At 41.4% G+C, this 27,665-nt stretch overlaps 1 protein-coding gene across 2 annotated transcripts in view; it reads right to left on the bottom strand.

Annotated features, from left to right (window-relative positions):
* NPHP1 (nephrocystin 1) overlaps window positions 1–27,665 on the bottom strand; it is a 70,722-nt gene that overhangs the window by 33,269 nt on the left and 9,788 nt on the right. For both annotated transcript variants that reach the window (XM_036454036.2, XM_036454034.2), the window contains exons 3-11: window positions 27,313–27,373; window positions 26,817–26,941; window positions 23,815–24,049; window positions 21,626–21,727; window positions 18,633–18,733; window positions 18,045–18,087; window positions 17,099–17,195; window positions 15,487–15,581; window positions 11,285–11,413 (exon numbers count right to left, since the gene is read on the bottom strand). In XM_036454036.2, the coding sequence (XP_036309929.1) occupies window positions 11,285–11,413; window positions 15,487–15,581; window positions 17,099–17,195; window positions 18,045–18,087; window positions 18,633–18,733; window positions 21,626–21,727; window positions 23,815–24,049; window positions 26,817–26,941; window positions 27,313–27,373 (988 nt within the window). The remainder of the gene's footprint in view (window positions 1–11,284; window positions 11,414–15,486; window positions 15,582–17,098; window positions 17,196–18,044; window positions 18,088–18,632; window positions 18,734–21,625; window positions 21,728–23,814; window positions 24,050–26,816; window positions 26,942–27,312; window positions 27,374–27,665) is intronic.

Here is a 27,665-nt window from a genome sequence, read left to right as displayed (position 1 = left end):
CAACAAAGCTTGTCTGTGCCACCCCAAGACTCCGCCCCATCCAAGCGGAATACAGAAACCCTCCTAGCTGAGTCACTACTGATCCTAATAGCCAATTGGCTTGGAGATCAACGCTTCCCAGTGATACCAACAACAAGCAAGGCTTAACAACAAAGGGCTATACCAAGACTGTCCACCTCACGTAACTGGGAGGCTGACTCACTGAACCATATTGGACACCTTAGCAACCAAAGCCACCCTACCGACTCAGGGAAGCTGTGAAAATGCTGAGACAAGGAAACAGATCACAAACAAAAGAAATGGAGGAAAAGAAGTGCCTGGATATAGAGTTCAAAACCACGCTTATAAGGTTTTTCATGAATTTCCTAGAAAAGGCCGATAAAATAAACGAGACCTTTAAGGATATGAAAAGGGATCAACTAGAAATAAAGAACACATTGTCTGAAATAAAAAATATTATACAGAGTCCTAAAAACAGAATGGAAGATCGCAAGAATCAAGTCAAAGATTTGGAACACAAAGAGCCAGAGGACACTCCTCCACAGAAGCAAGAAGATAAGAGAATCCAGAAAGTTGAAGATAGTGTAAGAAACCTCTGGGACAATTTCAAACGAATCAACATCAGAATTATGGGGGTCCCAAAAGAAGAGAGAGAGCAAGATACCAAAAACAAACTGGAAGAAATAGTGACAGAAAACTTCCCCCACCTGGGGAAAGAATTAGACTTACAAGTCCAGGAAGTGCACAGAACCCCAAACAAAAGGAATCCAAAGAGGACCACACCAAGACACATTATAATTAAAATTCCAAGAGCAAAAGACAAAGAGAGAATATTAAAAGCAGCAAGAGAAAAGCAGGTAGTTACCTATAAAGGAGCACCCATACGACTGTCAGCTGATTTCTCAACAGAATCCATGCAGGCCAGACGGGAATGGCAAGAAATATTCAAGGTGATGAATACCAAGATCCTACAGCCAAAAATACTCTACCAAGCAAAGCTATCACTCATAATTGAAGGCCAGATAAAGAGCTTTACAAATAAAAAAAAAGCTAAAGGAATTCATCACCGCCAAACCAGAATTATATGAATTGCTCAAGGGGTTCTTTAGGAAGAGGAAGAAAATAAAGATAAAAATTATGAACAACAAATAATGTAACTATCAACAAGTGAATCTAAAAACCAAGGGAATTAAAAAACCTGATGAACAATATTAACTGTTGAATATAATAGAATCAGAGCTATGGAAGGGAAGTGGACTGATGATTCTTAGGGAAAAGGGAAGTGGGGGTGCGGGAAGAGACTGAACATAAACTGTGCACCTATGGATGAGGACAAGGAGGGGTGGGGAAAGGGCAGAGGGTGGGGTCGGAACCTGGTGGAGGGAAGCAATGGATGGGGGGGAAAATGAGAAACATTTGTAATGATATGAACAATAAAGATTTATTTTTTTTAAAAAACTGTCATTATTCACAGATGACATGATATTCACAGATACATTAAAAAAAAAACCCAAAGACTCCACCAAAAAAAACTACTAAATTTAATAAATGAATTTGGCAATGTAGTAGGATACAAAATTAACACCCAGAAATAGATGGAATTTTTAGACACCAATAATTAATGCTCAGAAGGAGAAAAACCACTTACCATTACAACAACAAAAATTAAGATACTTAGGAATAAACTTAGCCAAGATAGTAAAAGACCTGTACTATGAAAAGTATAGGACATTGAAAAAAGAGATAGAGGAAGAGGAGAAACCAAGATGGCAGCATAGGTAAAAACCTAACTGCAACCTCACACAACAATTTCAAAAAAATACAACTAAAATACAAAATGGACATTATCCAGAACTACAGTAAAGTTGACTGACTGGAAATTCTACAACTAGAAGGAAAAAGAAAACCAGAAGGAAAATCAGAGGAGCTGTAAAAGCCTAAGGTATGGAGACACAGTGTGCGCATGGGGAGAGGATGGAGCCGGAGAGAAGGGGAGGCTGAGTGCCTGGCTGATGTTCCCTCGAAGGAAGGAGATAAAAGCTCCGGACTGTGCTGAACCCCAGTTCCGACAGCACTGAACCCCGTTTCTGGGCGATACCCTGGGGACCCATGCTCATACGGAGGGAGTCTGGGCTGTAAGATGGAAACTCAGGGGAGCAGTGAAAGGCAGAGCCCCTGGAGGCGTGCACATTGCACGCAAAGGACAGACTGTTGACTGCTGCTAGATTGTCCTAGCGGGAAGGAGACAAAAGCTCTGGACTGTGCTGAGCCCCAGCTCCAACTGCACTGAACCCCAGTTCTAGGCCAGACCCTGGGAACCCAGGCTCATACGAAGGGAGTCTGGGGTGTAAGGCAGAAACTCAGGGGAGCGGCGAAAATCTCAAGTCCTGCAGGCGTGCACATTGCGTGCAGAGAATGGGCGGTTGAGTTTGCCCCGGGATTGCCCTAGCAGGAAGGAGACAAAAACTCCAGACTGCTCTGAACCTCACTTCCAACTGCACTGAACCCCAGTTCCAGGCTCATTGGGGAAGAGCCTAGAGTGTTTGGTAGCAGGCAAAACTCGAGGGCACATTTCTCTCAGAGGTGCTTGCAGCGAGTACCGAAGGACCCTGAGGAACACTGAGACTCAGGAACCTCATAGGGAGGGGCTGACAGGAAGCCAAGGCTGTAGGCTTCACCTGAAACTCCACCCTATTCAAGCTGAGCAGAGGCTTTTGCAGTTTTCCAAGTCTAGTAGAATAAGGCTGTCTCCTGGCATAGACACAGCTGATCCTCACAGCCAATTGGCCTGGAGGTCAGTTCCTCCCAGTGATACCAACAACAATCAAGACTTAACTACAACAAGACTGTACACACAGTCCACAAAAGGGGGCACCAAGAGTGTCCATCTCAGGTAACTGGGAGACTGACCCACTGAACCATATAGGACACCTTAGCACACAAAGCCACCCTACCAACTCAGGGAAGCAGCGAAAATGCCGACACAAGGAAACAGATCACAAACTAAGGAAATGGAGGACAACAAGCGACTGGATATAGAGTTCAAAACCACGGTTATAAGGTTTTTCAAGAATTTCCTAGAAAAGGCCGATAAAATAAATGAGACCTATGAGAATATGAAAAGGAATCAACTAGAAATAAAAAGGGATCAACTAGAAATAAAGAATACACTGTCTGAAATAAATAATAATAATACATAGTCCTAAAAACAGAATGGAAGATCACAAGAATCAAGTCAAAGATTTGGAACATAAAGAGCCAGAAGACACTCCTCCACAGAAGCAAGAAGACAAGAGAATCCAGAAAGTTGAAGATAATATAAGAAACCTCTGGGACAACTTCAAGCAAACCAACATCAGAATTATGGGGGTCCCAGAAGAAGAGAGAGAGCAAGATACTGAAAACATACTGGAAGAAATAGCGACAGAAAACTTCTCCCACCTGGTGAAAGAAATAGACTTACAAGTCCAGGAAGCGCACAGAACTCCAAACAAAAGGAATCCAAAGAGGACCACACCAAGACACATTATAATTAAAATTCCAAGAGCAAAAGACAAAGAGAGAATATTAAAAGCAGCAAGAGCAAAGCAGGTAGTTACCTATGAAGGAGCACCCATACAATAGTCAGCTGATTTCTCAACAGAATCCATGCAGGCCAGACGGGAATGGCAAGAAATATTCAAGGTGATGAATACCAAAAAACTACAGCCAAAAATACTCTACCCAGCAAAGCTATTACTCAGAATCAAAGGCCAGATAAACAGCTTCACAAATAAAAAAAAAGCTAAAGGAGTTCATCACCGCCAAACCAGAATTATATGAATTGCTAAAGGGGGTTCTCTATGAAGAGGAAGAAGATAAAGATAAAAATTATGAACAACAAATACGTAACTATCAACAAGTGAAACTAAAAACCAAGGGAATTAAAAAATCTGATGAACAATATTAACTGGTGAATATAATAGAATCAGAGGTATGGAAGGGGAGTGAACTGACGATTCTCGGGGAAAAGGGGAGTGGGGGTGCGGGAAGAGACTGAACATAAACTGTGCACCTGTGGATGAGGACAATGGGGGGTGGGAAAAGCGCAGAGGATGGAATGGGAACCTGGTGGAGGGGAGCAATGGAGGGGGGGAAAAATGAGGAACATTTGTAATAATATGAACAATAAAGATTTATTTTTAAAAATTAAAAAATAAAAGCATCAAGCTAAGGGAAATAAGCAAGTCAGAGAAAGATAAATATCACACAATCTCACTCACTTGTGGAATATAAAGAACAACATACACTGATGAACAAAAACAGAGGGGGGGGGGTGTGAAATACTCCAGAATATTATAGAAGTAATCCTGTTATTTGCAGATTTTTTTAATATTTCCTACAACTTTTGTGAGATCATACTATGTTAGTACAGTTTTGGTAATATTATTATACTTAAAATGCTTTTATTCTTAAATATTAATGTTTTATATGTAACATTAAAAAAAAGAGATAGAGGAAGATATACACAAGTGAAAGAATATACCGTGTTCATGGATTGGTAGATCAACATCCTTAACAAAACAATCTATAATATGCTATTAAAATATCAACAGCATATTTCACAGATCTAGAGCAAACACTCCAAAAGTTTATATGGAACAAAAAACACACACACAAAAAAAAACTGAAGAGCTGCAGCAATCTTTAGAAAGAAGAACAAAGTTGGAGCGATCACAATACCAGATTTCAAGTTAGACTACAAAGATACCATAATCAAAACAATCTGGTACTAGAAAAAGAACAGGCATAGAAGTCAATGGAACAGAATAGAGACCTCAGAAATTGATCCAAGCCATTATGCTCAATTAATATTTGACAAAGGATGCAAGAGCACACAATGGAGTCAAGACAGTCTCTTCAATAAATGGTGCTGGGAAAATTGGACAAGCACATGCAAAAAAATGAAACTAGACCACTAACTTACACTGTACACAAGAACAAACTCAAAATGTATAAAAGACATAAATGTAAGTCGTGAAACATAAAAATCCTAGAAGAAACCATAGGCAGCAAAATCTCAGACATTTATCCCAAGAAACTAGAAACACCAATCAGAAAGAATATATGCACCCCTATGTTCATAGTAGCACAATTCACCATAGCTAAGATTTGGAAACAGTCTAAGTGCCCATCAGCAGATAAGTGGATTAAAAAACTGTGATACATCTACACAATGGAATACTACACTATGGTAAAAAAAAATAAATAAATAAAAATTTAAAAAAAGGAGTTCTTACCATTTGCAACAACATGGATAGAGATGGAGAGCATTATGCTAAGTGAAATAAGGCAGGCAAAGATAAATATCACAAGATCTCACTCATTTGTGGAATATAATGAAAACATAAACTGGTGAACAAAAATAGATCCAGAGACAGAGAAACATCAATCAGAATGTCAAACCTCAGGGAAGATAGGGGATAATAGGGATAAGGGGAAAAGATCAACCGAATGACTTATATGTATGCATATAAGCCTAATCAATGTTCACAGACAATAGGGGGGTGGGGCATGAATGGGAGGTGGGGGTTAATGGGGGAATAAGGACACATTTGTAATACCTTAATCAATAAGGAAATTTTTTTAAAATATCAGACATCTCTTGAAACAATTATGTTTACAGATATGTTTCCTAGGACAAAAAAAAACTAAGGAGAAACCCCCCAGCAGACTAAGGATTTCAGACTCCTCTCCAGTATCTGTCTGCTTTCAGACAGTTGCTTTTTGTACATCACCCAGAATGTACAGTTGTCACCACTGGGAAAGCTATTCTGAAAGGAGCTTACTCAGCCAGTATTAGAAACAAGCAATGTCTCATTAATCAATTTTACAAATATGCTTTTTATTTGGAACGAGGATTAGATTTATTAAAGCACTCAAGTCAATAGAATCAGTATTTGTTCTATAACTTCTCAAGTTGGAAAGTTGACATAAATAGGTTTCAAAAATTCTATTATTTTATGTAAAATTACTTTTATTATTCAAAATAAAATTTCAATCTTTGTTTTATGTTCTCATATAACAGGCAATTCATCTTTTCTTGGCCACTGGCGACACCTGCTGGCTCATGTGTGGCAGTGGTGGGTATTGCGCAGAGTGTGGAAGTGAGGCAGGGTCCCTGTATCACAAATTCATTTACTCCCAGTTCAGATGAATGGAAAACACTTTTCTCGTGCCATGAGTTAGAGGTCTACCAGGATAAGCAAAAAGCAAACCACAACCCCTTCAGACCTGATGTGCTTTCAGTGTCCCCACCAAACTGTACATCAGCACCATGGACAGAGCCCACTCTCTCCCTCACCAGCCGCATCCAATCCATCACCAGTCCTATTGGTTTTACCTCTCTCATCCCTACCTCCACCTTCCTCATCTAAGTCATCACCATCGTCTCTCACACGCCTACTATGTCCCTGTGTTTATGCTAACTCATTAAATAACTCTCACACTGACCCTAATAGGTGTGAACTGATGAGAGGGAGAGCAAGGTCAAGTACTTTGGTCAGCATTCCACACTCAGCAGCTGGTGGAGCCAGGGTTGATCCTGGCAGGCTACCTCCAGGTTTGTTTTCCTGAAGGTGACACTTGCTGCCCATTCACCACCACACGGTGCCATAGGCCCCAAATGGTCTACTCATGTCCCTTCTGTCCTCTCTAATCCATCTCCAGAGAGGAGCCTGACATCTTCTCAAACATGTGCCAACATTGTGTCACTTCTCTCAGTAGGTCTCCTGTTTTTAGTATAAAGATGAAACTCCTTCACCATGGCCTACACTGTCCTAGGTTCTACTTCCTGCCATCTCCCATTTCAACCCAATCAGTACTTCTCCTAATTCTCCCCACTCAGCAACACTGGCCTCCCACTTCCCGAGTCCTTTCCCACCATGAACTTTGCCTGCACTGCTCCTTTGGCCGTGTACACAGTTCTCATTCTCTGCACCTTCTTAAGGCCAATTCACCCCTAAAATCTCAACTCAAGCGCCACGCCCTAAGGAGAGTCAAGACTACCATCTATAATGTAAACATGCAGTGCTATCAACTTCCCTGAAATCACAGCTTTAACCAGCATCCACTTTACATGCTACATTTTTATGTTTTGTTCAGTTCAAAATATTTTCTAATTTCCCTAGAAATTTCCTTTTAACCCTTTATTTAGAAATCCATTTCCAAATATATAAGGATTTTCCAGTTATCTTTCTGTTACTGATTTCTAATTCAATTACATGAGATCAAAAATTACACCATTGGCCCATCAGGTGTGGTTCAATGGCTGAACATCAACCCATGAATACCAGGAGGTCATGATTTGATTCCCAGGCTTCAGACTCGATCCCCAGTAGGAAGCATGCAGGAGGCAGCCAATTAATGATTCTCTTTCATCATAGATGTTTCTATCCCTTTCTCTCTCTGAAATCAATAAGAAAATGTTTTTTAATATTTTATTACTTACAGAGAGGAAGGGAGAGGGATAGAGAGCTAGAAACATCAATGAGAGAGAAACATCAATCAGCTGCCACCTGCACACTGGGGATGTGCCCACAACCAAGGTACATGCCCTTGACCAGAATCAAACCTGGGACCTTTTAGTCTGCAGGCTGACACCCTATCCACTGAGCCAAATCAGTGTTGGCAAACATATTTTTTTTTAATTTTATTATTTCAATCCTTTTAATTTGTTCAGAAGCATCTACCTTGCTGAATGTTCCATATGCACCTAAGAGAATGTCTATTTTGGAGTGAAGTGCAAATATCAGATCTAGTTTGTCAGTTTTTATTACTGGGTTCTTTTCTATCCTTACTAATTTTCTATCTGCCTGTTGCATAGAATTCGTATATATACTAGTGGGCAAGTGCACAAAATTCATGCACATTAAAAGTGAATTAGAGGAATTATTTTAATATTGCTATTGGCCCTTTCTCTATAATAGAAGTGTCAGAGATGAAATAAAATTAGTAAAATGTATATGAAAATCTTCCTCCTGTCAGAGTCTGGGGCATACCACAGCACCCAGAATCAAGTCCCCACCCACCTGCATGTACCTCAAAATCGTTTGAGACCCAGACCCAGCCGGCCCCACCCCTGTCAAGCCCCACCACGCAGGGGGCACAGCCTCAGGTCCCCAATCAAGCCCCCCTGGGTGGGAGACACAGCCTCAGGGCCCCCATCAAGCCCCACTGGGCAGGAGGCACAGCATCAGGTCCCCTGGCCCAGTGCCAGGGGGGGGGGGGGGGGGGGGGGGGGGGGGGAGGGGACGCACAGCCTCAGGTCCCCCATTAAGCCCCACCAGGTAGGGGGTGCAGCCTGAGGTCCCCTGTCAAACCCCACCAGGCAGAGGGCATGACTTGAGGTCCCCCATCAAGCCCCATTGGGCAGGGGGGCACAGTCTCAGGTCCCCCATCCTGGCCCGGTTCCACGCAGCCTTAGGTCCCTGCTGATGGCTCATTATGGCTCCTTATGGGAACCCTGCCTCCGCTGTGGGTGTAGCCATCTTATGATGGTCAATTTGCATATTACATCTTTATTATATAGGATATATAATGATTGATTGATTTCAGAGAGGAAGAGAGCAAGAGATAGAAACATCAACGATCTGCCTCCTGCACACCCCACCCTGGGGATCGAGCCCACAACCTGGACATGTGCCTGAATTGAGCCTGGGACCCTTCAGTCCACAGGCTGACCATGGGGTCAAACCAGTTAGGGCTGTATAGATTTCTGAGAGAAGTAGTAGAGTTTCCAAATGTAACTGTGGTTTTGCCTGTTTCTCCTTTCAGCTCTATCAGTTTTCACTGTGCATTGTGAAGCTCTGATGGTAGGTGAACACTCTGGGGATTGTTACATCTTGGTGAACTGTCCCTATAATGCGTGTACCTCTCTATTCCTGGTAACTGTCTTGTTCTAAAGTCCACTTTGTCTGATATTAATATATTTTAAGTGCTACATGTTTTCCCACCCTACTTATTACATTTAAGGTAGGTTTCTTATACGTAGGCTATGATTAGATCACTCTCATTGTGGTCTTAACTTGCATTTCCCCAATAACTTATTATATGTTGAATATCTCTTTATATGCCTCTTAGTTTTTCATACATTTTCTTTTTTAAGTGGTTTTTGTCCATTTAGAAAACTGAACTATATTTTTGTTTCTTGGACATCCTTGACTTGTTCGTAAGATCTTAGGGGACAAGTGTTCAACATTCCACCATTAAGAATGATGATGCTAGCTTCAGTTTTCTCCTGTTGTCCTTTACCAATTTAAGGTGTTCTCTTTTGTTCCTAGTGTGTTGGGATTTTTTTTTAATCATGAATGGGTTTTGAAATTGATCAAATACTTTTTCTACATCTATAGTTCCTTAGTTCTTTAGTTCTATTAATGTGGAATATTACAATTATATAAATTCAAACATCAAATGTTGGTTGCACAGGTGCATACATTTGAATTCCTGAAGTTCAAGTTCAATATTCCCCAATTAGTCATGATATTCAATGTGCTAACTTTTTTTAGGATTTTAGTTTTGATATTCATGAGGGACACTATTCTTGAAATTTTTTTTTCTTGTAATGTAGTATTTTGGCATAACATATCATTGGCCCTACAAAAATATTTCCTTTTCATCTTTTGAAGAATTTGTAATTATTTCTCCCTTAAATGTTTGGAGGAATTCACCAGTGAAGCTATCTGAGCCTAGGGTTTTCTTTGTTGGAAGATTTTTAATTACAGTTTCAATTTTTTTTAACAAAGGTCATCTATTTTTTCTTATTTCACTTTCAGTAAATTGTGGTTTTTCAGGGAATTGATGTATATACATTATTAAATATACTGGCATAAAAATGTTTATAATATCCCCTTACTGTCCTTTTAATGTCTGGGGGATCTGTGGTGAAGTTCTATTTTCATGTCAAATATTAATCATTTGTTTTCTTTCTCCCTTTTTAAACTTTCTTAATCAGTCTTACTTGTTAGGCATTTCTCAATTTTACTAATATTTTCAAATAATAAACTTTTGCCTTTTCTGATCTTCTCTTTTGTTCATCTGTTTTCTGTTTCATTAATTTCTATTCTTACCTTTATTATTTCCTCCACTCTACTTCCTTCTAGTTTAACTCACTCTTCCTTTTCTAGCCTCTTGAGTTAGTTTAGATCACTGATTTTAAATCTTTTTCTTGTCTAATAGTATAATATATGCAATCAAAGTTATATATTTCCAGCCCAGCCGGTGTTGCTCAGTGGTTGAGCATCAACCTATGAACCAATTCACAGTTGGATTTCTGGTCCGGGCACATGCCAAGTTGCAGGCTCAATCCCCAGTAGGGGGCGTGCAGGAAGCAGCTGATCAATAATTCTCTCTAATCATTGATGTTTCTATTTCTCTCTACTTCTTCCCTTCCTCTCTAAAACCATTAAAAAATATATATTTTTTTAAAAGCTATACATTTCCATCTGAGCATCATTTAAAGATATTGTCTCACAAACAAATCAATATTTGTAATCGTCATCCAAGAATATGTTTTTATTAATTTTAGAGAGAGGAGGGGAGAGAAAGATAGAGAAACGACGATGTGGGAGAGAATCATCAATCAGTTACCTCCCATACACAGCCCAACCAGGGATCGAACGCACAACCTAAGTCTGTGCCTTTACCAGGAATCAAACCTGCAACCTTTTGGTGTATGGGACAATGCTCCAACCAACTGAGCCACTGGCCAAGGCCAAATCAATTACTTTTTTAGAAGTAATTCAAATTCTTTTTTGATACTGAATAAAAATATTCTCCTAGGAATCAGTGAAGAGTCAAGTGGAAAAGGACACAAGGAAGCTCCATAAGGGAGATAATGCTCCACTTCCTGATGGGGTGCGGGTTATACAGGGATGTGTGTTTGACAGAAATGCAACTCTGCACCTAAGTCTTGAGCTATACAACACTAGAAGGCAAGCATCAGTATCTTTTTGTAGTGAAAAGTTTTTGGCTAAGAGGCCTTAAATGGGACGATTAGCCAACATCACACTCTGGCCCCTGAAAGAGCCAGAGTGAAGCCTATATCATCAAAACCCATGTAGTTTGCACTCGACCACGTATTATTTTATATGTATGTACACATGCCTATATATACACATACGCATGCACATGCACATGCACACATAAAGAAACAGAGACACAGTCCCCCGCCAGGACATGTTTAACGTGTTGACTAACAAAATGTTTTCCAAATTGACGTGAACCCTGTGCTCCCCGGTAAGCTCACCTTATTGCCATCAAACAGACAGAGGCGCACGTGTCTGCTGAGGAGCTGGATGCTCACTCCCGGAACAGGAATCATTTTACAGCTCCAAAGGGTCAGGATCAAGGAAACACGACTTGCTCTTGACCTAATCTAAGAAAAATTATTTATGAAAAGGTTCACTTTTGTGACTAACAAGACAAAATTCATTTTCAAAGCATCTTTTATAAATAAGGAAGGAAATATACATAATAATGTACAAATAACAAAAAAAGAATTTTGCAAACAAATATACACCCACAAGAAAACTGTCACTAGTATGATTAATTTAAGTCAAAATTTTAGATATATTTTTAATGACAATTTATATTTGAAATATTTGCACTTTGGTGGAAATGTATAAAACTGTGATGGGAAGAACCACCATACAATCAGGTAAGATGTATGAGCTCATTCACACACAGTCACTCCACAATGGGGGTGAGGGCAGACGGTCACAGCATGTACAGCTTCCAGCCAGCTCCTCTTTGGTTTAATTCCAACCACTTAGCTACATTGTTCCTTGGCTTCCCAAACAGATGTTTTGACAGACAGAAGTCACTGACCATGGGACATGACTGCTTGGTTCACCTTCACAAGTACAGTTCAGAATTTCCATAAACAAATTTCATCTGGTTTCTAATTTAAGAACATCTTCCATTCTTAACTCTCTGCCTTATGATCATGGTCCTTCCATTTAAAATACTTACATCAGAGAGAGAATCCAAGATGGCTGCTCGGGTAGGCAACTAGCCGCAGCCGCACACAACAATTTCAACAAAATACAACTAAAATATAAAATGGACATTACCCAGAACTACAGGAAAGTCGACTGACTGGAAATTCTACAAGAAGCAAGGAGAAAACCAGAAGGAAGCGCGGAGGAGCTGTAAAAGCCTAAGGTACGGAGACACGCGGCGCGCAGAGAGGACAGAGCCGGAGAGGAGGGAGACCAAGTGCCTGACTGGCGGTCCCAAGCGGGAAGGAGAGAAAAGCTCCGACTGTGCTGGGCCCAGCTCCAACTGCTCTGAACCCCAATTCTAGGCCAGACCCCGGGGACCCAGGCTCATCCATAGGGAGCAGGGCTATAAGGCGGGACTCTGGGGAAGCAGCGAAAGGAGGTCCCGGAGGCGCGCAGAGAAGCCGGCTGTGCCGCGGGATTGCCCTGACGGGAAGGAGACAGGGGCTCCAGACTGCTCTGAACGCCACCTCCAATCCCACTAACAACTGAACTGAACCCCAATACCGGACTCATTGGGGGAGAGCATAGACAGTTTGGCAGCAGGCGAAAATCGAGGGCACATTTCTCTCAGAGGCGCTCGCAACAAGTACTGAAGGACCCTGAGTCTCAGGAGTCGCATAGGGCGGGGCTGACGGAAGCCAAGGCTGTAGGCTCCACCCTGAAACCCCGCCCCATCAGGAAAGATGCCTGCGAAAATGCCTAAACCAAATAGATCACAAACGAAAGAAATGGAGGACAAAAAGCGACTGGATATAGAGTTCAAAACCACACTTATAAGGTTGTTCAATAATCTCCTAGAAAAGGCCGATAAAATAAACAAGACCTATGAGGATATGAAAAGGAATCAACTAGAAATAATAAGGGATCAACAAGAAATAAAGAATACATTGTCTGAAATAAAAAATATTTTATGGAGTCCTAAAAACAGAATGGAAGATCGCAAGAATCAAGTCAAAGATTTGGAACATAAAGAGCCAGAAGACACTCCTCCGCAGAAGCAAGAAGGCCAGAGAATCCAGAAAGTTGAAGATAATGTAAGAAACCTCTGGGACAACTTCAAGCAAACCAACATCAGAATTATGGGGGTCCCAGAAGATGAGAGAGAGCAAGATATCGAAAACATACTGAAAGAAACAGTGACAGAAAACTTTCCCCACTGGTGAAAGAATTAGACTTACAAGTCCAGGAAGCGCACAGAACTCCAAACAAAAGGAATCCAAAGAGGACCACACCAAGACAAATCATAATTAAGATTCCAAGAGCAAAAGACAAAGAGAGAATATTAAAAGAAGCAAGAGCAAAGAAGGTACTTACCTATAAAGGAGTACCCATACGATTGTCAGCTGATTTCTCAACAGAAACCATGCAGGCCAGACGGGAATGGCAAGAAATATTCAAGGTGATGAATAGCAAGAACCTACAGCCAAAAATAATCTACCCAGCAAAGCTATCACTCAGATTCGAAGGTCAGATAAAGAGTTTCACTAATAAAAAAAAGCTAAAGAAGTTCATCACCACCAAACCAGAATTATATGAATTGCTGAAGGGGGTTCTTTCAGAAGAGAAAGTAAATAAAGATAAAAATTATGAACAACAAATACGTAACTATCAAGTGAATCTAAAAACCAAGGAAACTAAAAAAAAAAAATCTGATGAACAATATTAACTGTTGAATATAATAGAATCAGAGGTATGGAAGGGGAGTGAACTGTTTACTCTTGGGGAAAAGGGGAGAGGGGGATGTGGGAAGAGACTGAACATAAACTGTGCACCTATGGATGAGGACAATGGCCGGTGGGGAAAGGGCAGAGGGTGGGGTGAAAAGTGGGGGGAAGGAACATTTGTAATAATATGAACAATAAAAATTTATTTAAAAAAAATAAAATAAAATAAAATAAAATACTTACATCATTGATAAAATAAGGCAACATCTAAAAGCCTCACCTTTTCATTTTAAGAAATGAGAACTGGGTGTAAAATTCATAAAATGAAATGCCATTTATTCCAGTTTTCCAGTACTAATACACTAAACAGACTAAATACAACATCTTTATTGACTTGCAATAAGAGATATTTAATACAAAGAAGGTTCCAGACAATTCTTGGGGTGAGAGGAAAAGCGGTACTAAAATTCTATGCTACTCCTCTCCACAACACCTGACCACAGTAAATCTGCTCCCTCCTTGAGGCCCTGGGGCAGGAAGGGGAAAGTGGAAGATAAACAGGAAGGGGAGTGATGCACTCCAACATGGTGTAGATCTGCTAAAGAGTTGGAGAGTAAAACTAAATGAAGAGTGTTTCCTACAAAAATCCTTTACTCTAAGGAATCAAAAAAAAAGTATAATCAGAAAGTACTTGTTCTTACTTAATTAACATAATGTTGATAATAATAATTGCTGAGGCTGACCAGCAGACCCTGAGCGATGGATGAATGATTACTCTGACACACGTTTCTGTGAAAGAGAGGGCTAAGGGACTGCTTAGCTATAGGAACCAAAAAGACCCATTCACCTGCCTCCTTGGGCTTTTATTGTACCTATTGTACCAACAGCTTGAACTAAAATTATCTTCTCGATACTATCAGCAGGGTAAGTAGCCTTGAGAAGACACATGCATTTGCAGTGTCCTTTAAGCAAGGTGATCTAAAGACTAAACATAAAGCCGAAACCGGTTTGGCTCAGAGGTAGAGTGTCGGTCTGTGGACTGAAAGGTCCCAGGTTCGATTCTGGTCAGGGGCATGTACGTTGGTTGCGGGCACATCTCCGGTAGGGAGTGTGCGAGAGGCAGCTGGTCAGTGTTTCTCTCTCATCGACGTTTCTAGCTCTCTATCTCTCTCCCTTCCTCTCTGTAAAAAAATCAATAAAAATATTTAAAAAAAAAAAAAAAGACTAAACATAAAGATTTCCGTAAACACTGGGGGCTCAGACTTGTTTGGAAAAGTCAAGACAGGAGCTGCCGCCTTTGGCAAGTTCTCTTAGAGGCCCCCAACCTTTTGGAGAATCCTCCTTCCAGACTTTCCAACCAAGTCCTGTGCTTCCCACAAATAATAATGATGATGATAGTGATAGTGGCTAACATTTCCTGAGTTATCATCATGAGCTAGGCACTATTCTCTGCCCTTCACACACATAATTCTCTCAATAACCCCATGTGGCAAGTATTGTTTTTATTCCCTTTTCATAGATGAAGAAATTGAGGCAGAGAATGACTGAGATAGGTATTATTTCCTTTTTAACAATAGGAGAAGAGAGCTATGGAGAATAGAAACAAAATACATCACAAACCCAAGTTTTGTCTTAGCTATGAAACTCGTTGAGTATTTCAAAATCACAGATCAGAAACAATGTCTTTGTTTTTAATAATGCATTAATCAATTTGCATGTTACTGGTATACTTGCAACCATGACACAATCTGGAAAAGCTGTAATTCAGTAGCTACACTTACAGTGCCTGTCTTAGCATCCCACAGGAGATCCTTGAAGGCCAGCTGTGAAGGAGTGAGCTCTGGCTGTAAAAAGTAACTTGCTCGAAATTGATTCCCTGCAAAAATAATGTTTTATTTATTTTCTTACAAAGAAAGGAATCAAATTCAAAACCAAAAATCCATTATGCTATGCTATAAACTTAAGAAACAGACATCCAAAAGGCCAGCTGCTTCCTGTGAATTGGCTTCCTAAAACAGAGGCACTAATCAGGATTTACAGACAAAAAACAGGAAACACAAAGATAGAAGAAACACATAAGAGCTGATCACCAAGCAACTTTAAGAAAGATCTGAAAGCCTCTTAGGCCAATAACATGGCCCGTGATGAAGGTGATCCATTCAAATATTTTTTGTAAGATTCAAGAAATCTGTAAATATTTTTTTTGGAAATTTAGAAAAATATATAATCATTAACGTTACTTCTTTTTTTTTTAATATATTTTATTGATTTTGTATAGAGAGGAAGGGAGAGAGACAGAGAGTTAGAAACATGGATGAGAGTCATCGATCAGCTGCCTCCTGCATACCCCACACCGGGGATATGCCTGCCACAAAGGTACACGCCCTTGACCAGAATCGAACCCGGGACCCTTCAGTCCCCAAGCCGACGCTCCATCCATTGAGCCAAACCAGTCTCGGCAACGTTACTTCTTTACACAAAACCATTTGATACTGTTCTCCCAAACTTTAGTCATGAAGAATACTTATCACAAAATCATATATTCATTGCAGAAATCATCTTTGACTTCCTACTCTGTGCCAGGTGCTATGCTAAGACCTGGAAACCCAAATGAGAACAGAGAAATGTGGCCCTGCCCTCATGCACTTACAGTTGAGTGGGGGAAACATTTAAAAATTAAGTAGATTCCCAGCCAGGGTGACTCAGTGGTTGAGTGTTGACCTATGAACCCGAAGGTTGTGCTTTGATTCCTGGTCAGGGCGCATGCCCAGGTTGTGGGCTCAATCCCCAGTAGGGGGCATGCAGGAGGAAGCCGATCAATGACTCTCTCTCATCACTGATGTTCCTATCTTTCTCTCCCTCTTCCTTCCTCTACAAAACCAATAAAAATATTTTTTTAAATAAAATAAAATGTTCTTATGGACAAATGTTGTCAAGTAAAGGGAACTCCAGGAACAAGTAAGACAACAGAAAAGGCGAATGGAGGAAACTCTGGAAGAAAAGCAGAGAAAGGGAGGCTTAGCCTGGGAAGGGGCAGGCTGGAGAGGCTGGTTCTCAGAGTGGGGAGGCTCTAGGCTTGCCAGTGTCACTGGGGAGGGAAGTGGTGGGTCCAGCTGAGGATACAGGGAGGGGCTGACAAGAACGAGCCATGTTTCTGGAATAAAGGGAAGAGACTGGAGCCCAGAGTACAGGAACACAGGAAGACAGGCTGGCCTCTGATCGCATCAGGGGTCCTTCCTCCACTGACACGGGACAGATGAGGAAAAAATGAGTGAGCACCAATGAGATGCGAGGCTCACCATCTTTTTAAGTAACTTATTTGGGCTAAAACAAGGAAATCAGACATAAAGCTTAACGAAGATCTGTGGCGGCTGAGAGCACCTGGACTGTTACCTTCCTCCAGCAGCTGGAAGAGTGTGGATGGCCTGAACCCAGCGGGAATGGCCCCCATCGTGGTCAGCACATCAACAGTGTTTATCTGCTGAAGATGCTAAAAACAAATAAATTTGCTGTTTTCATTCATGTTTCCCTCACCTCTACAGTATTGTCTTTATCATTTACAGCAAGTGCAACCCAGAAAGGAAAGCACAGTGTACAGATGTTAGTGAACAAACACAGCAATTTACCCCCAAGTTCCTGAGAGGAGCCTTCACTGAATCCTGGCATCCCCCAAGGACCTAAGCCTCAAGCTGTGCCCAGTGGACTGAGCCCTGTGCTCCGGCACATCCCTCATCAAAATGTCCCCCTGCTGTCCCAGCCCGCAATGTACCGTCATGTAACAGATGAGTTAGTGTCATAAACTCACATGCACTGACAATGGCTTTTTTTGTATATAGGTGTACACCACACACACATAAACGCACACACATGCACTCACAAGCATGTCCATGTGAGACCCAGGGTAAAAAGTCAGAAAGAATAATTATTAAGCTGCTAATGGTGGTTATTTATGGGGGAAGTGAATTTTCATTTTTCTATGTAATTTTTAAGTGATAAGATTATAAATAATTTCTTACTTTTAGAGGTTTCTAGAATTTTTCCTACTAACTAAAATTTAGCAGCAGTCTTTACCTAAATGATAGAAGATGCAGGCAGAATCAGTGAGAGAGATGACCAAGCTCTCAAATCTACTCTTCTTACAGAAAAGACCTGATGGGGAATGCTGGTTGGAGTGCAGGCTCACTAACCAGAAGCACATGTTTCATGCTCTGTCCGTCCAGGCCTGCACCCTGTCTCACATCCAACGCTCCTTCATAAAGCCCCATCTTGCTTTGATGAACTCTAGCAGAACTGGTAGATAACAGAGTGAGACATCATTGACAAGACAGGAGGTACCAACCTCTGAGAGAGCTTTTTGGACAGCACTCCAGTGAGAATCAGTTCTGGAAGACAAAACAGTAACGTGAATGCACAGACAGGTCACGCTTATTCACTTAGTTAGGCAACTTCATTAATCAAAGAACGAAGTACATAACTATCAGTAAGTCCTTTTTTCCTTTTCCAAACTGTGAGAGAAAAGGTTTTTGGGTGTGTTTGTTTGTTTTTTAGGGAGAGGAAGAAAGAGGAAGAATGGGAGAAAGAAATATCAATTTGTTGTTCCCCTTATTTATGCATTCATTTATTGTTTCTTGTATGAGCTCTATCGGGGACTGAACCCACAACCTTGGCCTATCGGACAATGCTGTAACCAACTGAGCTACCCAGCCAGAGCTGTCAGTAAGTTCTGAAAACCTAACATTATCCAGATGTAGCAAAGAAAGAACAATCACAAAATTAAAGTAAGCAAACAATAATATGAAAAGTACTATTCACAAACTGTAAGTGGTCTCTTACCAAAAAAAATTGAATTATTTACAATGATAAAAATAAACAAAGTTTCCCAAACCTTTAATTTATTTTACTTGGATATCCCCCCAGGCCTTGGTACCTATGCTCAGCTTGTGCTCCTTGTGCTGCCTCTTCCGCCACCTCCACATCACCTTCACTGTCTTCTTCACTTGACTCGTGGCCCTCTTCTTTATGATGGGGCTGAAAAATGATTGAAATATAAGGCGCTTTTCTTACACAATGCAAAAATCAACCAATACAATGACTTTCAGAGAGACTTGAGTGTAGATGGGAATTTACATGAGGGGCATATAAAAAATCAGTGGGAAGATTTCAACATGTGGTTGATTGTTTGGAAAATTACAAGGATAGAGGTAAAGAAAAAATTTAATCAAAATACATTCCAGATAGAATTCATTCAAATGAAAATAAAAAGTGAAATAAAGGTACAAACAAAAGAACTCAAACAGCATAAGGAGAAAATAATCCTGAGAGGGAGAAGCCATTTCCAATTTTGATGCCCAGACCAGAAATCATACATGAAAAGAAACACTGACAGACTTAGCTGCATAAAAAATAAATGTGGTTGAAAGTCAACAAAGAAAACACCTGTCACAAATTTTCAGGAGTTAATATCATTATTATTAAAATATTACAAAAATACCAATAGATCAGTAAAAGTTTTAAAAATCCCTTATAAAAATGGGCAAGCAAAAGAACTGAAAAGGCAATTTACAAAGAAGAAACAGAAAAGATCATAAAGCATATGACATGAAGCTCAGGTCCATGAATGCAAATCAAAACAATCACAAGTCCTGCTGGTATGGCTCAGTGGTTGAGCATCTACCTATGAACCAGGAAGTCACAATCTGATTACCAGTCAGGGCACCAGCCTGGGCAGCAGGCAATACTCAATAGGGGGCATACAGAAAGCAGCCAGTCAATTGTTCTCTCTCATTATTGATGTTTCTGTCTCTCTCCCCCTCTTCCTTCCTCTCTGAAACCAATAAAAATATATTTTAAAAAACAATCACAAGCCTATTTTACCATCACACCAGCAAGAAGACTGGCAATGGCCGTGACTACAAATCTGTGGGAAGCATGTTCTCTTGACATCGGGATGGGGAACAAGTCGGCCTAACTTTCTGAAAGGCAAAACAGCAAATGCAGTCAAATGTAAAGTTAAGCCCTCTGACCAGCACTGAGCACCTGGGCTCCAGCAGGGAACAAGCTGGGAGTCTACAAACTCACCTAACAGAGGAGCTTCACAGAGGCTGCGGGGGTCTGCCGCTGACCCTCCAGTTCCTCCTTTCTGACAGAATCCCTCCCTTCAGCAAGGAGCTGGCAAAAAGACTACGTTTTCAAGCCCTTTTTGCCGCTAGACATTGAAAAGAACTGGAAATAGTCTTAAAAAGATGGAAGTTTGGGCATTTTGACATCTTGTTCCCTTTCCTTCTCTTTTGCTGTTAGGAACTGTTAAAAGATCTAGCAACCAATTTAACCTACAGAGACAGCCCCGGGAGAGCTGCCCCCACTGCCCAGAGGGAAACATTAGATGGGGCCTCAGCACCTTTTTGACTGCTACCTCCATCCACCCTCTGCCAAGCGCGAGAGAAATCTGTTTCTACCTAACTTAAGCCACTATTTGGGGATTGCCTGTAACTCATAATGGAAGCTAACCATAGCTTCTCCACCACAAAATTGATAGCTGTGATAGGCAGAAACAACCTGAATGTCCACCTGTGAAGCTGGAAGACACTGCTGCCACTGAAAAGATGAGCCAGACCCATTGTGGGATAAGACAGCCACTCGCTGCTGTAGCTGCTGCAACTCCTCCAAAATGAGATGCATATTTACCAGAAAAGTGTAAAATACACACAGGAATTCGAACTTAGTATAAAAAAATAATTTTTTACTATTGATCAGATGTTGAAATGGTACTATTTTTGATATGTTGAATAATATACAATATATTGTTAAAAGTCATGTCACCTGTTTCTCTTTTATTTTTTTTTAATATGTGGTGTAATGAAAAATATATATTTGGTCTTTATTCCCAGTTCTTGGCAAGAGTTCTTAAAACCCTTGGAATGTCCTGACTGACAGAAGGGTCCTGTTCTTCACAGCTTCCAGGCTGGTGACACTTCCAAGTGCTGAAGAAGTGGCACACAGAGCGGGCATGGAAGTCCCAGGTCCCACTCCCTCCACCTCCCACACCCTGGGCACCTCTTCCTGAGTCGGGTCCTTCGTAATAACCTTCATAATAACACAGTAAGCTGTTTTCCTCAGTCTGGGAGTCCCTCTAGCAAATTCTCAAACCTGAGGAGGGCTGTGGAAACCACTGAACGTACAGCTCTTACAAATACAGGAGGCTCCCAGGACTTGAGACTGGCATCTGAAATAGGGCAATTTGTGGGCTGAGTCCTTACCTGTGGGGTCTGCTATCTGCAGGAGTTAGTGTCAGAACTGAATTGAACTGTTGGACCCCTGGTTGGTTTCAGACAATTGATGTGGAAAACAACACATATTTGGTATCAGAGAAAACCACATAGTTGGTTAGAAGTGGTGTCAGGGGGAAAAAGACATCTCAGTGTGGTTAATAGAAAAATCTTAATTATATTTATAATTTGCATTAGGTTTCTATTAAACAGCACTGATCCCAACAGATTATCTATGTGTATTGTCACAGAAAATGACGATGCTATTTCATGAAATATGAAAAACAACAGGTCACAAACATGAACATGGAGTATGTTCATAAGCTAGTTGAGATCATATATGCGTGGAAGTAAACACAAAGTTAACTGTGGTTTTGCTTTACAACAGATAATAAGCCTCAATTAATTTTTATGACCAGCACGAACCCACACAGCATCTTGATTGTGAGATGACATCATAGGGCTCACCTCCTGGGAACACTCACAGATCCCAGGGCTGTTAGCACACAGTATTTCCCCATGCCTTGTCCCTCAAAATTAAAGCGAATTCTACACCTCAAGTCATTCAATAGTCTGTTGATCCAAGAAATCAGCTTAACTTTTATGAAAAATGAAAAGATGTTGAAGGAGGAAAAGAATAAGCAAAAATACTAACCTCCAGGTAGGTTCTGGGTACGAGACCTTTGTTTCCTTTGGCATTTTTAGCCATCCACCAACCATCAGGGTGTTTTTCCGTTATAAGGAGAATTTCCCCTTTCTTAGAGAAAAAGTAAAAAATGTTTAATTAAATTTTATTCTTAAAATAAGAATTACCAACATTAAAACTATTTTTAAAAATATAATGAAGGACCGAGACCGGTTTGGCTCAATGGATAGAGCGTAGGCTTAGGGACTGAAGGGTTCGATTCCGGTCAAGGGCATGTACCTTGGGGGGTGTGCAGGAGGCAGCTGATCCATGACTCTCTCTCATTGATGTTTCTAACTCTCTATCTCTCCCCCTTCCTCTCTGTAAAAAATCAATAAAATATATATTTTTTTAAATACATATATATATAATGAAGGATAAAAATCATATGGTCATATCAATAGATGCAAGAAAAGCATGTGACAAAATCCAGCACCCACTTATGATAAAAACTCTCAGCAAAGTGGGAATAGAGGGGACATATCTCAACAGATATGGCAAACTCACAGCCAACATCATACTCAATGGGAAAAACTAAAAGCATTTCCCTTAAGACCAGGAACAAGACAGGGATGTACACTTTTACCACTTTTATTCAACATAGTACTGGAAGTCCTAGCCACAGCAATCAGACAAGAAGAAATAAAAGGCATCCAAATGGGAAAGGAAAAAGGAAAACTGGTATTATTTGCAGATGACATGATACTGTGTGCAGAGAACCCTAAGATTCTACCATAAAACTACTAAAACTAATAAATAAATTCAGTAAAGTAGCAGGACATAAAATAAATATTCAGAAATCAGTTGTATTTTTATACTCCAACTAGAGGCCCAGTGTACAAAAATCATGCACTTGAGGTCTTCACCCAGCCTGTGCCCTCTTGCAGCCTGGGACCCCTTGGGGGATGTCTACCTGCTGTCTGAGGCCACTCCCTCTCACAGCCTGGGACCCCTCACTCCTCACCGCCCGCCTGCTCACTGCTCCTTCCTTAGCGCCGCCATGGAGGCGGGAGAGGCGCCCGCACCACCACTGCGCTTGCCTGCCACGAGCTGAGCTTCTGGCTAAACAGCACTGTGGGAGTGCACTGACAGCACTTAGAGTCTGCTCCCTGGTGGTCCGTGTGCAGCACAGTGTCTGATCATTCTGGCCATTCCGCTGCAAGTCACTTAGGCTTTTATTACATACTAGCTGCCAACCACCAGCTGGGGCCTTCCTCCCTGCCCCCGACCAGCCTGCCCCCTTGTTGAACTTTTGGAAGAACTCTAATTGAGGTTAGCTTGCTGCTGGGGTCGAGCTGATCAGGACTGAGCGAGCCCTCCTGCAGTCCCTCCCCGGCTGGCCAGCCTCCCAGGTCCCTCCCTGGCCCTGACTGTGCACCAGTGGTGTCCCTCAGCCCGGCCTGAGCCCTCTTGCAATCCTGGCTGAGGGACCCCCCACCTTCTGAGTGCACGAATTTCGTGCACTGGGCCTCTAGTATTTTAATAACTAAGTACAGTGCCAGGTAGGCCACTGAAATATCAGGTTGCCACTTTGTAAAGGATATGATTGTCTGACCACCATGCTGTACATCTGAAACTAATACAAAAGAATACTGAATGTAAACTGCAATTGAAAAATTAAATTAACAAAAAGTCTTAAAAGGATAATAAATAAATAAAATGAAAAGTAGACGAGTATTATTACTCTTTTGCCATTTTATTACCATGTAACTTTGGTAACAATTTCACGACAACTGCTCACTAAATCACAACTATTACTTATTTAAATGAATTGAGTGTCTGCCAAAACTGGTTTGGCTCAGTGGATAGAGCGTCGGCCTACGGACTGAAGGGTCCCGGGTTCGATTCCAGTCAAGGGCATGTACCTTAGTTGTGGGCACATCCCCAGTGGGGGGTGTGCAGGAGGCAGCTGATCGATGATTCTCTCTCATCGATGTTTCTAACTCTCTATCCCTCTCTCTTCCTCTCTGTAAAAAATCAATAAAATATATTTTAAAAAAATAATAAAATAAATAAAAATAAATAACAATAAATAAATAAATAAATAAATTGAGTGTCTAAAAACTTAGATCAGGAACATGTAACACAGGCACCCACGTAGCATCTCCTTATTCTGTTAGATATGCAAATTGGGCCTGAGCTTACTTGTTTCTACCTGCCTTAAATGTAAGGTCCCCAGCCTGCTGAGCAGTAAAATCTCCAACAGCAATGTATTCTTCATCTGTTGCCTGCCGCTGAGATTCATTTTCCTGTTTCTCTTCCTCTTCTTCTTCCTCTTCTGTTTCTTCCTCCTCCTCACTACTTTCTTCACTTTCTTCTTTATCAACATCGTTGTCTTCTTCATCTTCTTCAGCAAATTCATTATCTTCCTCTCTTTTGGTAAATGCCTCAATTCTGCAAAAAAATAATTCTATGACAAGGATCACTTGAAATAGTACCTAAGAAGAGATGAAATATGAGTGTAACTTCTCTACATAGAAGCATTGGCCATGTTTGAAACTATCAAGTGAAAAAAATAAGGAAAAAGCACGGCTAATAGTTTCTACCATCGAGCTGAGAATATGGGACTTGGTGGAGGAACTATTTAGCAGGAAGGTAAGTGACAGGGTGGAGCATGAGCTGGACTAGAGGCCAAGAGACTTGTAGTCTAGTCTTGGATTCATCCACTCAGCACTAGCACACAGTGCTTAAAGCACGGGCTCTGAGTTTAAATTCTGGCTCTACTCCTTCTTGCTGAGGAATAACTGTGATTTACAGGCAGTAAATCCTAAGCTCCTCATTTCTCATTGATAAAGTGGAGATAATAATAGTCTCATGAGGAGTATATGAGTTACTAACTCACAGTGTTTGCAAGAGCGTCTGCCCCTTATCACCAAACTTGTAATAAAGGTCAGCACTGATGATGCTGGTCTGTGTCAGACACGGTGGCTACAAAGGTAAACAGACATAATGCCCTCTCCCCACGGAGAATCTAGGAAATGGATAATTACTCTAGAGCTCAATAGATACTAGCTTGGAGGCACACACAAGATGCTAAAGAAACAAGAGGGGCACCTAAATAGACCGCATGGCTGCGGATCGGGACTCAGAAATAGCTCTTGAGAGATGAGTTGGAGTTAATCAGGTAAAAGGAAGTACTAAGGAGCGGGTGGGAGGGAGAAAGGAGGCTCAAGATCAGGGACCCTCAAGCAGGTCATGAGAGGCAGGACAAGGCTTGGAGAAATGGGAGAGGTGAGGCTGCGCAGAGGTGAGCGCCCTCTGTAAGGCAGTCCCAAGATGAAGTGAGGGAAGGGCAGCATCTGCTCCGCACGCGGGAGGAAGGCTAAAGGAAAGGTGGCTGTGAAGCGTAATACAGGGCCACAGTACGGACTAAGAAAACAGCATTAGGCAGGAAGAGAAAGACTTTTTGGGAAGATGAAGGAGGTAAATGAAAGGTGAGGGAAGGGAGAGGAGTGCAAATAATACTGATACTGACTGAGATAAGTTGCTAAATCTCTGAGCTGACTTATTCATTCAACATTAGCAAAGTCATCAAATGTTTACAGGACACCTACTGTGTGACAGACACTGTGTGCTTGGCATACAACAACAAAACAGCCTTTGCTCTCCTACAGCTTACGTTATAGAAGCTTGCCTTTAGAACGATCATGTTTAGGATCTCATTTTATTGTTTGTGTTGGTTTTCTTAGCTACATCTTTACCTTATTTAGTAGTGATTGCTCTAGGCTTTACAATCTGCACCCCTAACTTACATTGTCTAACCTGAATACTACATTTCACCCAAAATGAAAGACCTTTAAGACTTATCATCCCTTGTGCCCTGCCAGCCCTCTTAGCTACTCCTGTACCCCCGCTGTCACATAATGACTTCTGCAAAGAGCTGATCCTTACTATTTGCAGATTCCGTATTTGTAAATTCATCTACTTGCTAAAATGTATCTGATAACCCCAACCAACACGTGCAGTGCTTCTGTGTTCATGCTCAGATGAGTGCAAAGCAGCAAAAAATTCAAGTTGCCAAAGCACAGGCTCGCAGCTGAGGTTGAACAAGGCGACACTCTGCCTTCTTTTTTCAGCTCATGGGCGGAAAACAAGTATCCTTTTTACAGTCTACTTAGTGCCAGGAATTCTGCACTTTTGTTGGCAATTTTGCCATTTAAAGTGGCCCCAAACATACTGCTGAAGTGCTGTGTAGCATTCAGACGAAGCCCACAGCAGTAAGGGTCAGATCTCGGGAGGGGAAAGAAGGGAAGTCACAACTTTGCCCTCAGGTAATTTATCATCTAGTTGGGGAATACAGCCGAGATCTGAAAAGCGAAATAAACAAATGTGCGAAAATGTATGAAAATACAGATGCTGTCTTTAATGTCAATGTTCATATGTAAAAAAAAAAATTTAGATCGTCTACTTGCACACGTTCTCTTTTCATAACTATTCTCTGGAAGCTGGAGGCAGAAATATGTGCTGCTTCCTGCTGGTGGGAAGTCACAGCCTTTGCAAAGTAGAAAGGAACCTGATGGTGTAACCCAGCGGTCAGCAAACTCCTTAGTCAACAGAGCCAAATATCAACAGGACAACGATTGACATTTCTTTTGAAAGCCAAATTTTTTAGACTTAAACTATATAGGTAGGTACATTGTTATTAACTTAATTAGGGTTCACCTAAGCTGGCTTTTGCTAAAAATTCAAAGGGCCAAAGAGCCGCATGTGGCTCACGAGCCGCAGTCTGCTGACCACAAGTGTAAACAAACCAAATTTGTAGGAAGCAGAAAGGGACATTATCAAATGCTGAGCCTTATTTTTATGCTGCATCCTGGGAAAATGCTAAGGATGGAGGTGCAAGGACTCCAGAATCCCCCTGATTTCCAGGACTGAGAAGGGCAAAGGAGCTGGTATTGGACTTAGCCTTCTAACCAGAAACAGCTCCAAAATCTGGACAAATACACAACACGCTGTTTGACGTCACTGAGCATCAGCTGAGCAGGACTGCGGTCTTCTGCATGGCTCCTGGGCTCTCACACTGCTACTGTGCTCTGTGACCGTGTCCACGGACTACCCTGTTACGGCCACTTGTTTATCTCTGTGCTGTCGTGTCTGTCTCCCACGTGAAACACTAAAACTGGTGAGCTCATGTCTGAGAGAAGGAAGGGAAGAAGCTCACTCGGTTCTACTTTCTCTGCTTACGGACACAGCGAGCTCCTGCAGCTGGTGGGTCAGGCTGTCCAAGAGGCTGAGCTCCTCCTCCTTTTTCTGATGATAGTTTCCAACAGGCGCAGGTTCATCGGCCTGGAGAGAGCATGAGTCCATTTCACTGAAAAATGTATTTGTTTCCATTGTATTTACTTTAAAAGACAAGACAACTCCCATGCATGCTAGAAGACTAAGTAAATAGCTATGAGAATAGGCCTCCCTTAGGCAAATAAGATGGAAAGAAATGTGGATTAGTTAGAATGTAAACCAAACAAGAAATTAAATTACTTGTTTTTGTTTTGCTCTGCAGTGGGAAGGGCTAATCCCAGGCGGATGGCCTCCAAGCACCCCGGCCCGGGCAGTGAGATGGGAACTGTTTCCGCATCTGGGAAACGGCCCGCAGGTTCCCAAATGGAGCCCACCACATGAAACAGATGTGCTGGGCTATCAGTGTCTGTAATACTTACTTTGTTTAATTTTTGAAGAGCGTTTTTATTTTCATCAATTGCCTGTTTTAATTGGATACACCTAAATTTTAAAAGAGAAAATATATTGATTTTTTTATTGTCAAAACCAAAAAGTATTCTATAAAATCATACATAAGACTTTAAGCAGGCAAGGCAGTTAGTGATTATGTTTCTTATGTTTAAAAATACATATGTAGCCTGGCTGGTGTGGCTCAGTGGTTGAAGAGGTCCTGTTTCAGGCTCAATACTGGGGGAGGTGGGGGGGGTAACGAGCAGGAGGCAGCCAATTGATGATTCTCTCATCATTGATGTTTCTGTCTCTCTCTCTCCCTCTCCCTTTCTCTCTCTGAAAT

This window comes from Pipistrellus kuhlii, unplaced genomic scaffold, assembly GCF_014108245.1.
Source record: "Pipistrellus kuhlii isolate mPipKuh1 unplaced genomic scaffold, mPipKuh1.p scaffold_m20_p_27, whole genome shotgun sequence".
NCBI classification, from domain to species: Eukaryota; Metazoa; Chordata; class Mammalia; order Chiroptera; family Vespertilionidae; genus Pipistrellus; species Pipistrellus kuhlii.
Note: the sequence above shows the minus strand (reverse complement) of the source record. Positions and strands in the feature narration are given on the sequence as shown.